The sequence below is a fragment of the Rhinoderma darwinii genome, chromosome 12, assembly GCF_050947455.1.
Source record: "Rhinoderma darwinii isolate aRhiDar2 chromosome 12, aRhiDar2.hap1, whole genome shotgun sequence".
In the NCBI taxonomy this organism is placed as follows: domain Eukaryota; kingdom Metazoa; phylum Chordata; class Amphibia; order Anura; family Rhinodermatidae; genus Rhinoderma; species Rhinoderma darwinii.
Genome location: NC_134698.1, coordinates 8,983,620 through 8,998,663, shown reverse-complemented (window position 1 = coordinate 8,998,663; position 15,044 = coordinate 8,983,620). Strand labels below are relative to the sequence as shown.

The 15,044-nt window shown below is 44.8% G+C and overlaps 1 protein-coding gene across 2 annotated transcripts in view; it reads left to right on the top strand.

The window, feature by feature from the left end:
* Positions 1-14,293, top strand: part of LOC142665173 (uncharacterized) — a 30,601-nt gene extending 16,308 nt beyond the window's left edge. The window contains exons 17-33 of one of the 2 annotated variants that reach the window (XM_075844744.1): positions 401-478; positions 816-893; positions 2,536-2,625; positions 2,950-3,030; positions 5,191-5,271; positions 6,000-6,101; positions 6,583-6,663; positions 7,463-7,555; positions 8,055-8,147; positions 8,612-8,707; positions 9,034-9,129; positions 9,729-9,842; positions 10,131-10,226; positions 10,706-10,819; positions 11,573-11,671; positions 12,421-12,589; positions 14,102-14,293. In XM_075844744.1, coding sequence (XP_075700859.1) covers positions 401-478; positions 816-893; positions 2,536-2,625; positions 2,950-3,030; positions 5,191-5,271; positions 6,000-6,101; positions 6,583-6,663; positions 7,463-7,555; positions 8,055-8,147; positions 8,612-8,707; positions 9,034-9,129; positions 9,729-9,842; positions 10,131-10,226; positions 10,706-10,819; positions 11,573-11,671; positions 12,421-12,560 — 1,532 coding nt within the window. In that variant the 3' untranslated portion in view covers positions 12,561-12,589; positions 14,102-14,293. The remainder of the gene's footprint in view (positions 1-400; positions 479-815; positions 894-2,535; positions 2,626-2,949; positions 3,031-5,190; positions 5,272-5,999; positions 6,102-6,582; positions 6,664-7,462; positions 7,556-8,054; positions 8,148-8,611; positions 8,708-9,033; positions 9,130-9,728; positions 9,843-10,130; positions 10,227-10,705; positions 10,820-11,572; positions 11,672-12,420; positions 12,590-14,101) is intronic. The other variant, XM_075844745.1, reaches the window with a different exon arrangement.
* The last annotated feature ends 751 nt before the right edge of the window (positions 14,294-15,044 follow it).

The window sequence follows — 15,044 nt, the reverse complement described above, 5'->3', positions numbered from 1 at the left end:
ACCTATCTCTAGAACGGGACTCCTGTCCTACCTACTTCCGCTGTCGCTGGGCTCCGGCCACTGAGTTACGGGGTGACCGGGTTTTATGGAAACATCTGAACGGGTTTGTCTACGTGGTTTCTGTAGTTCAGCGGGAGTATTTAGGACGAGGGTCAGGGAGCCGTGTTTCGCGGGTCCCACCTCTATCGGACATGTATGGCCTTTCATATGGATAGGCCAGAAATGCCTGAGATTGGAATAACCCTTTAAAGGTTTTAGCTTGAAAATCACCTTGAAGTCATATTCCGGGTATTATTATTGTCCCTACGTTGTGCTGGGGTTTCTAATTTTTTTTTTTTTTCTTTTCTTAACCTGATTTGACTAACTTTTAGGTATTTGGTTTTTCTTTTTTCATCTCTAGACTATCTCACAACCCAAAATCCAGTTGCTCGCTTTGACAAGGGACCCGTTGATCTAATCAAATTAGCAATAGGACTAGGTATGTTGATTAAATGACAATGGCGTATACACAGCTTGTATACATACACTTGCCCATAGACGTGGAATACATCCAGAGGAGCCTTTGTATCTATACTGTCCATATAGATGTGTGTGCAAACCGGGCCCTCCAATCACCCACCTGCAATCACTGAGATCTCCTCTTGGTTAGCAGTCAGACAGCGTATATTGGTATTGGAGCGCTGTATGTATTGGATACGAGATCCTATTCACATTAGTCATGCAGACCCACGCGTGCATAGAGATGTTTCTTTTACTTCTACCCCCCCCGTCCAACCTAAGAGTAACGTTAACAAATAAAATTTTTTTTTTTACAGGTTATAATCAGAATCCGCAAATCCCGATTCCCTCTATGCAGAATCTTCTACTAGGACTGGCAGCAGGCAGATATTCAGGTATCCCACATAGAGAGTTGTGATTCACATTAGCAATACTTTTAAAGCCTAAGGGTCCTTTTTACACCGGGCAGTTTTGGCCGTAACAACGAGCACGGATCAATGAGATCGCTCGATGATCGGCGCTTGTTTGCTCCTCTCACAAGGAACAATGATCAGTAACGTATGGGGGCGAGTGATTGTTACTACGATCGCTCGTCCCCATACATTTCCATCCTGTTGGCGGCGCATCTCTGTTTACACAGGAGATGCGCTGCCGACAACGATAATATTTTGTGCTGCATGAACGATTCGATCAGCAGATGAATGAGCGTTTGCTAGTTTATCGGGTGATCGTTGCCCTGTTTACACAGAGAAATGATCGAGAACGAGCCTTAAGACGACCTGATCATTGGCCCGTGTAAAAGGGCCTTAACTCCATTCAAACCCTGGATATTCAGGTGTGAATCCAGTTAAAGGGGTTTTCCCACCTTGCACATTTATGACGTATCCACAAGATTTTCCGTAAAAGTTTGATCGATGCGGCTCCCACCTCTAGGACCGGCACCTATCTCTAGAAGGGGGCCTCCTAAAACTCGTTCTCTCTTACTCGGCTCCGCTGCCTCCCGGCCACTTCCTGGTTAGGTGGTCGGGAGTTACGGAAACAGCCGAGTGCTCATTGAGCTACGCTGTTTCCGTAACTCCCATAGAAGTGAATGGCAGTTACGGTAACCGCTTATCACAGCGAGCTACGCTGTTTCCGGGACTCGGTAGCTACGGAAACAGCGTAGCTGAGTGAACTCGGCTGTTTCCGGAACTCCCAACCACCTAACCAGGAAGTGGCCGGGAGGCAGCGGAGCCGAGTAAGAGAGAACGGGTTTTAGGGGGCCCCCTTCTAGAGATAGGTGCAGGTCCTGCCTCTAGGACCCAGAACCTATCAGACTTTTATGGCATATCCGGTTGATACGGCATAATTGTCCAAGATGGGAAAACCCCTTTTTAATCCCAATAGCTCGCTGGGGCTAATGGGAAGGGGCGGGTCTGACATCTATGTAAATTTTAATAGGACGTGTAGGCAGGGGTTGTCTAGTTGGGACAACCTCTTCTTCTTTTTTTTTTTTTTTCTTTTTTTTAAAAGCGGACCTGTCCCCGCTCCTGACATGTGTGTTTTAGAAAAAAACTTGCATTTCCCATAAAATAATTCCGGAGCATCTTCATTTAGGACTCGCATTGTGGTGTTCCTCTTCTTTTTTTTTTTTTTTTATTCTTCCTGGAAATGTTTAAATAAATTGACAATTAAGTGTTACCATTTTCCTTGTCAAAGAGGAATGGTAACATCAATTTATGCATACATTTCCAGGAGGAATATAAGAGGAATGGCACAATGCAGCGTCCTAAGGAAAGATGCTCTGGAATTATTATAATTTTTTTGATGATTAATGGAAATATTTACTATACTGGACATGTGAGGAGAGCGGACAAGTCCTCTTTAAAGTAACCAGGTTGGTGTTATACTGTGTGGTTTGCGGATCGCTCTCTCCCTAGTGTGTGTTTTTTTTTTTTTTTTCCCAACATATAATCCAATCTATTGATTCCAAATTCTATCGGTTTCTTTTCACAGATCTGCCCATTCAGTAACATAGATATCTTTTATACCTTTTAGCTGCAGGGATTGTCAACCAACCACCGCCAGGGACCGGCTCCCAGAAGGCCCTCATGCCCGGTCTGGGGCCGCAGCTTCAGAGACCTCCAGGTAACTATGTAATGAAGAGATTTCTGTGGTTGTGAATATTCTCAGTTTCCATACATTAGTCCATAGACGTGGAATACATCCAGAGGAGCCTATGTATCTATACTGTCCATAGAGAGACGTGTGTGCAAACCCTTCCCCCGCCTGCAATCGCTGAGATCTGCTCCTCTCACAGTATATTTAGAGTATTGTATGTGTTTTTTGTTATTTAAAGGGATATTCCCATCTCTCACATTTATGGCACATCCATCCGGGTTTTCTGTGTATTTTCATCTCCCTTTATTCAATCTTAGGGCCGTCTTCTTTTTTTATTTTTTCTTTATACAGGTTCCGAAATGCGTTTTAACCAAAATCCGGCTTCTCGCATCGACAAGGGACCTGCTGATGTAACAAGAATGTTAGGACCAGGTATTTCCAGGTTACAAATACTGTAAACCACTCAGACCTGTATACAGATTGTTTACATTCACTTCCGTAGACGTAGAATACATGCAGAGGAATATACGGTCCATATACATTAACCCCTTAGTGACCACCAATACGCCTTTTCACGTTGGTCACTAAGGGGCCTTAGGCTAGGCCGTCGCCTCTTCACGTTGGCCAAGTCTAAGTCCTGCACGGGTCTCCTGTGCAGGCTGGAGCCGGGGCTCTGCTGTCTGATGACAGCTGGGCTCCTGCTCCAACGCCCGCGATCGAAGTTTACTTAGATCGCGGCCGTTTAACCTGTTAAATGCCGTCGTCAATAGCGACCGCGGCATTTAACTTTGTTTACAGAGGGAGTGAGCTCCCTCTGTCACCCATCGGCGGGCCGCAAATGCAATCGCGGGTCTCTGATGGGGTGTCATGGCAGCCGTAGGCACGTCCTAATAGATTGCCTGTCAGATTTATGTTGGATTCACACGAGTATGTGCGTTTGCTCGCGCAAAAAACGCGGCGTTTTGCATGCGCAAAAGGCACTTGACAGCTCCGTGTGTCATCACCATATGATGCGCGGCTGCGTGCTATTCGCGCAGCCGCCATCAGTATGACACTCCGTTTGGATGTTTGTAAACAGAAAAGCACGTGGTGCTTTTCTGTTTTGATTCATACTTTTCACAGCTGTTGCGCGAATCACGCGCGTCCCACGGAAGTGCTTCCGTGTGGCATGCATGATTCTCACGCACCCATTGACTTCAATGGGTGCGTGATGCGCAAAATATGCCCAAAGAACGGACATGTCGTGACTTTTTCGCAGCGGACTCACGCTGCGTAAAAATCACGCAACTGTCTGCACGGCTCCATAGACTAATAATGGTCCGTGCGACGCGCGTGAAAATCACGGACGTTGCACGGACGTATATCCCGTTCGTCTGAATAAGCCCTTACACTGACAGGCAATAATGCTCTGATATACGAAGTATACCAGAGCATTATATCAGCGATCTGAAGATCGCACAGTAAAGTCCTCTAGTGGGACTAATAAAATAAGTCAAAAATTTGAAATAAAGATTAATAATAAAAATTACAGTAAAAAAAAAAGTGGTTTTATTTAGTAAAAGTGTAAAAAATAAATAAAAGTACACATAGACCGTAATGACTCAATTAATAAAGTTAATATGTAATTTAAACCGCAAGGTGAACACCGTAAAAAAAACCCGCAAAATACAATGGCGAAATTGCAATTTTTTTCCATTGCCCCCCAAAAAAGTCATAATAAAAATGAATGAATAAGTCCCATGCACCCCAAAACAGTACCATTCAAAACTACGTCTCGTCCCGCAGAAAACAAGCCCAAAAAATCACTACATTGATGGAAAAATAAAAAAAAGACGGCTCTTGGAAAGCGACGATGTAAAAACAAATAATTTTGGTTCAAAAGTGTTTTTATTGTGCAAAAGTCGTAAAACATAAAAAACCTCTACATATGTGGTATCGCCGTAATCGTACCGACCCATAGAATAAAGGTAACGTGTTATTTACGCCACACCGTGAATGGCGTCAATTTAAAAATGCATAGAACAAGGGCGGAATTTCAGGTATTTTTTTTTAATAATCCCCCCCCCCCAAAAAGTTAATAAAAAAATTATATGTACCCTAAAATGGTGCTATTAAAAAGTAAAACTAATCCCGCAAAAAACAAGTCCTCATACAGCTATGTCGACGAAAAAATAAAAACATTATAGCTCTTTGAATGTGACTATAGAAAAACGAATAAAATAGCTTGGTCATTAGGGCCTAAAATGGGCTGGTCACTAAGGGGTTAACAGCGATGACCTGTACACAGCTGCTATACATCCACATGTTAAGCCTTTACTGTGTATATAGAGGGGACGTGTGCGCAAACACTGCTCTCCCTTCCCCCACCTGCAGTGTATAGGGATTTTTAGAGCTCCTTGTGTGTTCTGTTATTTAAAGGGGCAGTCTAAGATTTTACCCTTAAGGTGGTATATACGGACTATAGTTTCTTCATTGGGCTAGTGCGGAGTAGTACACACAGTAACAGATGACTGCAATGAACAGACAGAAATCCTATTGGACATCGGACCCTACAGCCGATCTCTTTAACAAATCCTTTTTTTTATATTACAGCTCCTGGCTCCAGATTTGATAATTTTAATCCCTCCAAAGATCCGAGATCTCTGATGGGACAAGGACCAGGCAGATATTCAGGTATCCCACACTGAAAACTTTCACATAAGCAATAATGTTAAATCATAACCTGCAAATTCAGGTATAACTGCAGGTAATTCCAATTTTTTTGCCTAATATAGGGGAGTCCTGAGTGGAGAATCTCCATCGATGACATTCATAGGCCCTAATGAGGCATAGGGACAGGGGTTGCTTAGTTGAACCCTCCTTCACCCCCCTTTTAACTGCGGACCGCCCAATGTCTTTTTTTCGGACTGAAACGCAAAAGCATACAGATGCAGCACTCTCCGCAAAATATAAGGATCTTCGTGCGAATCAAAAGGGTGGATCCGCCCTATTTGGTAAAGTCAAAGTAGGCAACAGCACGTCTGAAAAGGCGACATTTCGGCTCATCGATGATCCTTTCCCAAGCTTCAGACAGGATCATTGAGCCGGAACGCCACATGTTCACCTTTGGTGGTGAATTAACTTACAATGCCGCGAACTGATCCAGTCCTGACGATCTCGCGATTACACCCTCCCCTGTATGACGCTATATAACCTACAAGGGCATAAGAACAGTGGTTGTCATGTTGATACAACCCAAGTAACTTTACTGGACGTATGTGGTTTGGTCTAGCTCCCCCTAGTGCGTGACAGTGGTACTACATCACAACACACAATCCCAACCAATTGAATTCAGATACCGTTTTGTATCGGTTTCCTTTCACAGATCATTTAGTAATATAGATATCTTTTATATACTTTAGCTACAGAGAATGTCAACCAGCCTCCGCAAGGGACCAGCTCCCAGAAGGCGCTCGCGTCCGGTCAAGGGCCACAACTTCAACCACTCGGTCAGAGACCTCAAGGTAACTATATAGTCATAAAGCAGTTTTTGTGGTCTTAAATATTCTGCGTGACCATCCAGTTCTGTAAAATAAAAGGCTTGCATGGTCGGCCATTGGCTATAATGAGCCACCATGCGGCCACTAAGAAAAACAGGGCCAAGATGCGATCACTGGGTGTCACACCGGTTGAACCTCCACTACTGGGACATTGGTGGCATATCCTAGCAATATTGCCGCCATTATCTCTGATTGGACAGAGCCTTTAACCAAAATCCGGCTTCTCGCTTTGACAAGGGGCCTTCCGATGGAACGAGAATGTTAGGACCTGGTATTTTTATGTTACAAATACTCTAAACCACAGTGACCTGTATACAGATTGTCTACATTCACCTCCATAGATGTAGAATACATCCAGAGGGATATATATGTACCTATACTGTCCATATAGATGAACCGCAATGACGTGTATACATCCACATGTGTGGTGTTTTTTATTTTACAGCTCCCGGCTCCAGATTTGATAATCCGAATCCCACCAAGGAACAGAGACCTGAAATAGACGAAGGTGCAAGCAGATATCAAGGTATATTCATCGTGACCTGCACAATATTGATTTATTTTCGGGTCTTACTCCATTAAAAAAAATAAAAAATTCAGGCAAGACGGTGTTGGCGTTAGAGGCTTTTCCCCTATACTCCGTTTCACTCCCGTTCAGTTTAGATTTTTGCCGGTTTGGACGTCGCTCCAGAATCCCTAAACCCAGGGATCACTCTTCTTCTATCCGTACACAACTCCCTCTGGCGCTGGCTGTCCACCCTCATGTGCCGTTCCTTTATTTCTCTTCCACTGATTGGTCCTTTCCAAGAAAGGCGGCTACATACCTGGTTCTGATATTGTTTTTCTCTATACGTTGAATTCTGCTTCTGTGCAGACCCGCTAGCTCAGTGCCAATCCTGTAGAAGGAGCCAATACTTTTTATTTCTTAGTGTCACGCCTCCTAGTGGCAACAACCTATAACCACGGTCTGGATCCCCCAATGGACTGGACGAGAAAAGGATTTTACGGTCAAAGTTCCCTCGTCCTCCCATTAGTCCAGTCTCCTGGCTGGGTAGTCTTTCAGCAGTTGGCATTGGCCTGATGAAGACGCTGGTCCGGCGTTGAAACGCGTAGCCTCTTCTGTTACAAATAAATACTTTTATGTCATGCCTGTCTGAAGCCTGTGACATTGATGTTCATAGCAGCGCCCTTGGTCCTTTTTACTACTCTGCAAAGCTTTTCAGCCTTTTTGCACCCTCTGCCTGGGTTGGGATCTGGTCAGGGATAGATGGGCACTATTGTTTACTGTGCTATTGGTAATTGGATATTCTATTATTAATTTACAGAACCTGACAGTAGTTTTGCTCAAAATGAGGCGTTTCCCGGTTCTTGGACTGACAACGCTGGATCTTTCGATAAGCCAAAACCACAAGGTGCAGGTAATGGCCGATTTCGGATTGGAGATCGGAAGGTTTTTAGGTTTATTGCATGTCCATATTCAGCCTCTGTATGCCCTAGTCCAGAGTATGGTGCCCGTTGCCTGCATTGTGCCCAAATTGTACCACCATGTGTCGGACACGGTTTCGTGTTTTTCTCTTTATGTTGAATTCTGCTTCTGTGCAGACCGGCTAGCTCCGTGCCAATCCTGGAGGAGGAGCCAATACATTTTAATTCTTAGTGTCACGCCTCCTAGTGGCAACAACCTATACCCACGGTCTGGATCCCCCATTGGACTGGACGAGAAAGGGATTTTACGGTCAGAAAGTTCCCTCGTCCTCCCATTAGTCCAGTCTCCTGGCTGGACACCCCGGCTGGGTACTTTCAGCACAGTTTCGGCCTTTTTGCACCCTCTGCCTGGGTTGGGATCTGGTCAGGGATAGATGGGCACTATTGTTTACTGTGCTATTGGTAATTGGATATTCTATTATTAATTTACAGAACCTGACAGTAGTTTTGCTCAAAATGAGGCGTTTCCCGGTTCTTGGACTGACAACGCTGGATCTTTCGATAAGCCAAAACCACAAGGTGCAGGTAATGGCCGATTTTGGATCGGAGATCGGAAGGTTTTTAGGTTTATCGCATGTCCATATTCAGGCTCTGTAGGCCCTAGTCCAGAGTATGGTGCCCGTTGCCTGCATTGTGCCCAAATTATACCATGTGCCTCTGATTTTATGGTGGTAAGTAGCATTTCATGGTTTATAGTGAAAAATATGGTGAACCGTTTGGGTTTGCAGTACCGGTAGGCCTCGGAGTATAGAGTATAAACCTATAGCCACTCCATGTGCCGCTGTACAGGGTCCGTGCACATGTAGGACTCCTAGTATATACACAGTCATGGTATCTTACTATCCTTCATGAGGGGCATGTGTGCCTACGTTGCTCTGACGTTGTCCAGTGTGGTCCGTGTAAGAGCGGCTTCACTTGCGAGATCCCACAATACCCCCCTTCCCCTTATAAAATCCAAGGGTCTTTTATTAAAATGTTTTATTTTACAGGTCCCGGAACGGGTTTCAATCAGAATCAGCAATTTCCCGGCTCCAGATCTGATAATCCAAAGGAATCAAGACCTCTCGGGGGACAAGGATATTCAGGTATCCGGCATTGTGACTCGCACAACTTCTAATCACATTGGCAGTATTATTGAACATGGAAATTCAGGTGTGACTGCAAGAAACCCCAATATCCCACTATCCTCTCCCGGAAGCTGAGATGATTGGGGGGTCTCGCACTCTTGAATTAATGTACTGCTGCCTTCCTACGACAGGAGAGAAGACAAAATAGCCATACAACAGCGACTCTGCCCCTTTGCAGTTGGTTTGGGGCAGCTCAGGGATAGACGGACGTCATCGGTTATTGTGTATTATAATTATGACATTTGATTGGCCTAAATTATATTTATATCCTTATTCATTTACAGATTCCGGCAGTCGTTTCAACCAGAATCAGCAGTTTCCTGGGTCGCGGGTGGACAACAGTGGATCTCTCGAGAAGACAAAACCACCATTAGGTGCAGGTCAGTACAGACCTAAGGATCGGAGAGATGCCGGATGATCAGGTTCATGGCATCATTGGACGTTTTAGTCTAAATGAAGCCTTATGCACATGACGGTGTTCCCCAGTCCAGAATATGGAGCCCATTAAATGCTATGGGCCCACGCTGTACCTCTGTGTGCCTCCAATTTTGATTGTGCTATGTAGCATTGTATGCCGCAAGGCGATACTTCTATGGGAGACTACGGGGGCCTCATTGGGGCATCATGCGATAGGATTGCCTGCTGGTATTTCAAGTAAAAGCGTGGCGACTCCATGTGCCATTGTACCGATGGTCTGTGCACATGGCATCACTTTTTTTTTTTTTTTAAGGACAACCCCAAAAAGGGCTTATGGATGTCAGAGGGGAGGGATATATATATTTTTTTTAAACAGAAACCATCCCTCTCCCTCCATTGTCCACCTTTTGTGCCCTCCAGCAAAATGTGCCCATTGCCAAAGGGACAAGCGCCTAAGCCGCTCTGATACCGTCTTATCTCTGTGGACATTGTCAGAGCGGCTCCCCTAGCGAGATCTCTCCGCATACAATCGTTTTAACAAATATTTTTCCGTATTTTACAGGATCCGAAATGCGTTTCAATCAGACTCCACAAATTGCTGGCTCCAGATTTGATAATGCTGATCCCGCTAAAGATCCAAGACCTCCTATGGGACAAGGAGCCGGCGGATATTCAGGTATCGGGCTGTATTCAGGCGTGACTGCTTGCAATCCCAATATCCCACTCTCCGCTTACAGGATTTTAGGAAGCTGAGATATGAGGAGCTGTTAGGCGGGGTCCTCATACTGTAGAGAAGTTTTAGCCGTCCCTGTGATTTTCTATCGCTAACAAAATAGCGACTCTGCAGCCGCCTCTAATGTCTGGGTTGGGATCTGTTCAGCGATAGAGGCGCCATTGTTTTCTATGTATTATAATTATTGATTCCATTGGCCTAAGTTATATTTATATCCTTATTCATGTACAGATTCCGGCAGTCGTTTCAACCAGAATCAGCCGTTTCCTGGGTCCCGGATGGACAACAGTGGATCTCTCGATAAGACAAAACCACCATCGGGTGCAGGTAAGTAAAGACAATGCGGTTCGGAGAATTGCCGGATTATCGGTTTGATCACATTACTGGACACGTAAATCAAAGTTAAGACTTGGTCACATGGTCGGGATCCCGATTTCCTGGTCCTGAATACATGGCCCAATGCCTATTGTGGTAGGTAGCATTGGCGGTCGTGTGCACAATTCTGTTAGTATAAAATACGGCCTATCATGGGGCACAGATGGCGTCTCTGGGGATGGCATATGAACCTGTAGCCACCCCTTGTGCCGCTGTACAGGGTCCGACCACCTGGCATTGATCTGCTGCTGAGAGGGGAGTTCAATGTAAGACCATTGGGTAATCTGCCAATCCAGCCATGGGACTGTAATGGCTGTATATTGGATTGGCGCCAATTCCAGACCGATTAATGCAACGCAGCTATATATATATATGATATTTTTATTTTTTTTTGCTTGGCGATATAACTCCTATCCTCTTTATTTTCATAGAAATGGAAGCAAAGTATAAGCAGATGCAGTGGAATAGTGGACAACAGTCCGGGAACCAAGGTCCCTACAATGAGACCCGTCCGAGTACCGGGATAGGAGCAGGAGGATATGACGGTATTATAGACCTGGATTTCCTGGCTGTGATATTGTTGTGTGTGTGGGACCTTTTATATTCTGATTATTTGCGGGCCGGCAGCTGGGACCCCACCAATCCTGAGAATGGGCTGGTCCTGATGCCACCATGAATTTTCGGTCTCGCTCTATTGAAGGAATGGTCGCTCATGTCACGAAAGTATTTTTGTTCTTTTACTGATCTCCTTTAAGACCTGCGTTCAGAATTGTAATAACTTCTTATCAGCGCTCAGAATTCAGGAGCTCACTACAGCCCCCTGTTGGTTCAATATTTGTACTGTGCGTGTCCTGCTGCGCTGCATTGTGGAAGATGTGGCATTCTCTCCGGGCTATATACTTTTAGTCTGATGTTAACGACGGCAAAGTCTCCCAGAATTCAGTGCAGCTCATTATATAAACTCAGGGGCTAGGGACACAGGTGGCAACCAAAATAACTTTTGAATGCAGCTTTAGATGTCAATTGTGTATAAGGCGCAATACAACTCAAGATCACTACAAGTTTAGGGAAAATTCTTCTCTGTTACTGTACCAGATATTTTGGTGTAAACTGTTACTCCACTTTATAGCCAAGGCTTTTGCACCCATGCTGTTCACTGGTTTAATACACCTGGTGGGCGGAGCATTGACTTTGTGTAAAGTGACATCACTGGGCGGCCGGGGATTGAATAGGGTGACGGGACATCTGTGTATGAGGACGGGAGATGAATAAATCATCACCTATGTATTTCTTCACAGAACGGTACAACCAAAGCCAATGGCAATCCCAATTCAGCAACAGAGGAGCAATGAGTGAGGGAAGATCTTCATTTGGATCAGGCATGGACCGACCTCTTGGTATATATTCATCTCTGTATCTTTAAATCTTAAAGGGTAACTAAACTTTGAAAAAACTTTTGACTCGGCTGCATACGAAGTCTCAAGTCTTTCTATAGGTTCCTAAAAATGGTTGACTTAGCAGTACAGTGGCCCCGTTTTATATATCCTATTAGGAAATATGGATGTCATAGAGAGACTCCCCTGCTCGGGACCCCTCTATTAGCCAGCGGAGCGAACCCTTTGCAGAGCGGGTACCACTATGCCAGACAAGTATAACAATAGGTGCCAGGGCCTGGTGGCTCCAGCTAGTGAAGGTTTTTGAGAAGACTTTTCTAAAAACCTATAGGGGAATCTATAAGATGCTAATAAAAGATTAAGATAGCGGGCACTGAGAATGTCTGTCTATTACGGAGCCCCCATACAGGAACTGCCTAGAGAGAAGGCTGTATGGGTGGACTATTGGAAGGGCAGAAATGCCAATCGGCTGTTTTTGTATCTTCCGTTAACTTTTACATACATACGTGCCACTAGGCACCCCATTTCTTTGGGATTGGTGATGGTCCTAATGGTCAGATCACCACCAATTGGATCCCTATGGCACATCGTAGTCGATTTATGTAAAAAATGTCCTTGGTAGGAAAGCTGATGGATGTGGCCCAATGGACGACACATTATGATGATGTAGGACAAGATCTCTCTCGTCCTTGGATTTAGATTGGGAAATTAGTAGGTAGGCAGTAAAAAAATTATCATTTGTTATTTTACAGGACCTCAAAGTCACCAGCCCACAGACTCTACTGGGTTCTCGGCAGACAGGCGCCCAGGCACGTGGCCCAACCAGGAACCAGCTAAAGCCGGTGTCTACCCTGCCGGTATCCTCGCCAACAAAACGAGAAATCTGCCCTGAATCCATCCCGAAGACAAGCAAATGTTTCTGTAAGTGATGAGGTTTCAGGAAGACAATTATTGTATTAATGTCATAGAGGGGGGTCCTCTGCTTGGGCTCCCCCCACCCCACTTTGAGCCGAGGTGTAGAGTCGCTTTTGTTTTAATACTGCTGGTTCTAAAATAAATCGGTTTATACTACAACCTCTTTCACGTTTCCACTGCAGAGGTTTTATACAGGAGGCTCATTATATCCAGTTTTATGTATTGTCTAATACATAGGCGATACATTGTCTGCATATTAAAGGGCTATTCCCACCTGGGACATTTATGGCATGTTCACAGGATGTTATAAATGTCCGATAGATGCAGGTCCCACCTCTGGGACCTGCACCTATCTCTAGAATGGGGCATCCTAAACCCCCATCCTTCCTTCTCCTGCTGCTTCCCAACCACTGTCTGACGAGGTGATCGGGAGTACGGACACAGATGAGCTGCGCTGTTTACATATCTCTTATAGAAGTTTCCTGTATTTCCTCTCCTCCCCTTTAAAATCACTTTTCTTTTCCACCTCCTCATCTTATTTCACTCCTTTCAATTCTACTCCTCCCTTCTCTTCCATTTTTCTCTCCTTTATCTCCGATCCTTTTACTCCTTATTTTCCCCTCCCTTCTTCCTCTCCTCTTCCTCCCTGTATTTGCCTTCTTCCCCTTCCATACCTCCTTCCTTTCACCCTCCTGCCCTTTTTCTTCTTCCTCCCTGTCTTTGCCCTCTTCCACTTCCATACCCCTCTTTCTTCCCTTCCGCCTTCCCTCTTCATCTCCTTATTTCTGATCCTTTTACTCTTTATTTTCCCCTTCCTTCTTCCTCTCCTCTTCCTCCCTGTATTTGCCCTCTTCCCCTTCCATTCCTTTTTCCTTTCACCCACATGCCCTTTTTCTTCTTCCTCCCTGTATTTGCCCTCTTCCACTTCCATACCCCTCTTTCCTCCCTTCCGCCTTCCCTCTTCCTCTCCTTATTTCCAATCCTTTTACTCATTTTCCCCTTCCTTCTTCCTCCCTGTATTTGCCCTTTTCCCCTTCCATACCTCTTTCGTTTCACCCTCCTGCCTTCTTTCTTCACCCTTCCTGTATTTGCCCTCTTCCCCTTCCATACCTCCTCCCTTTCACCCTCCTGCCCTTTTTCTTCACCCTTCCTGTATTTGCCCTCTTCCACAGCCCTCTTTCCACCCTTCCACCTTCCCTCTTCCCCTTCTACTCCTCTCCCATTTATCTTCTTCCACGTTACCTTTTTTTCTGCTTATTTCCTTTTATTCTTCCTTCTCCGTTCTCTTCCACTATCCCTTTTCCACCCATCCCCCCCCCCCCCCCCCCCCGTTATTGCTCTCTGCTCTTTCCCCTTCCTTTCTTCATCCTTCTCCCTTCCCTCCCATAGTGTATAGAGAAGAATAGATAAGACTCGGCTGCCATGTCTATTCACAACCTATATGCCAGACATGACAGCTGAACTACGGGAACTCACGTTCATCTTTTCTATATTTTCTTTTATTGTTGTTCATTACAGATGACATTTTCGTCGCTGAGGAAGTCTGGAGGCGCACACCCCATCAGGAGCGACACTTTGTTATAAATCCACAATAATGTAACCCGTCCCTTTATGAGGTCGTTATTTGTGCAGAACCTTTTAGAGTTTTCGTTTTATTCTGTTATAGGATGATTTTTTTTTTTTCTGCTATTAGTAAAATGTGAACTGAAACCTCCTGTTTTCCTTATGTTATTTGGTAAAAATTTTTGTAGCAGCGCCACCTGATGTACAAAATGTGTGAATTTCAAAGGATAGATAGATATTTTAGCAGGTCTACTTATTGTGTACCAACCCCTTTTAGGTTTTGAGAATTGGTGGTGGTCCACCAAAACCGGGACTATTGGAAGGCATAAAAAAAAGTCTCAACAACATTGAAACAAAAGTGAGATTAAGGATTAAAAGGGTTGTATGAGATCAGAAAGAAGGGTTTGTTTTTTCCCGAAACAGCACCACTCTTGTCCAGAGGTCATGTCTGGTATTGCAGCCATTCGCTTGAGGGGGGCTGAGCTGCAATACCAGACATGGCCCATGGACAAGAGTGGCGCTGTTTCTGAGTAAATACTTCTTTCTAATCTCATACAAGTCAGATGAACATTTCATTGTTGAGTACAGAATCCTCTTTTGTATCATGAATTTCTATTTTCCATATTATTTTATCCCTTCTTGGTCACAAGCATTACAATGACCCCACCATCATTATACGATTTTCACATTGATGTTGTCACAGCGTCGCCCCTTTAGAAGACCTGATGATGGTGGATCTCTATTGCAGTCATCTTCTTCCATCTCGGTATGCATTGTGATCCTGTCTCTATGGAGGACACTCTCTAGGAGCAGCCTCGGAATGTGGATCTCTTAGATCTGCAACATGTGACACTCCGGCCGTTGCCAAACTACAACACCCAGCATGCTGGGTGTTGTA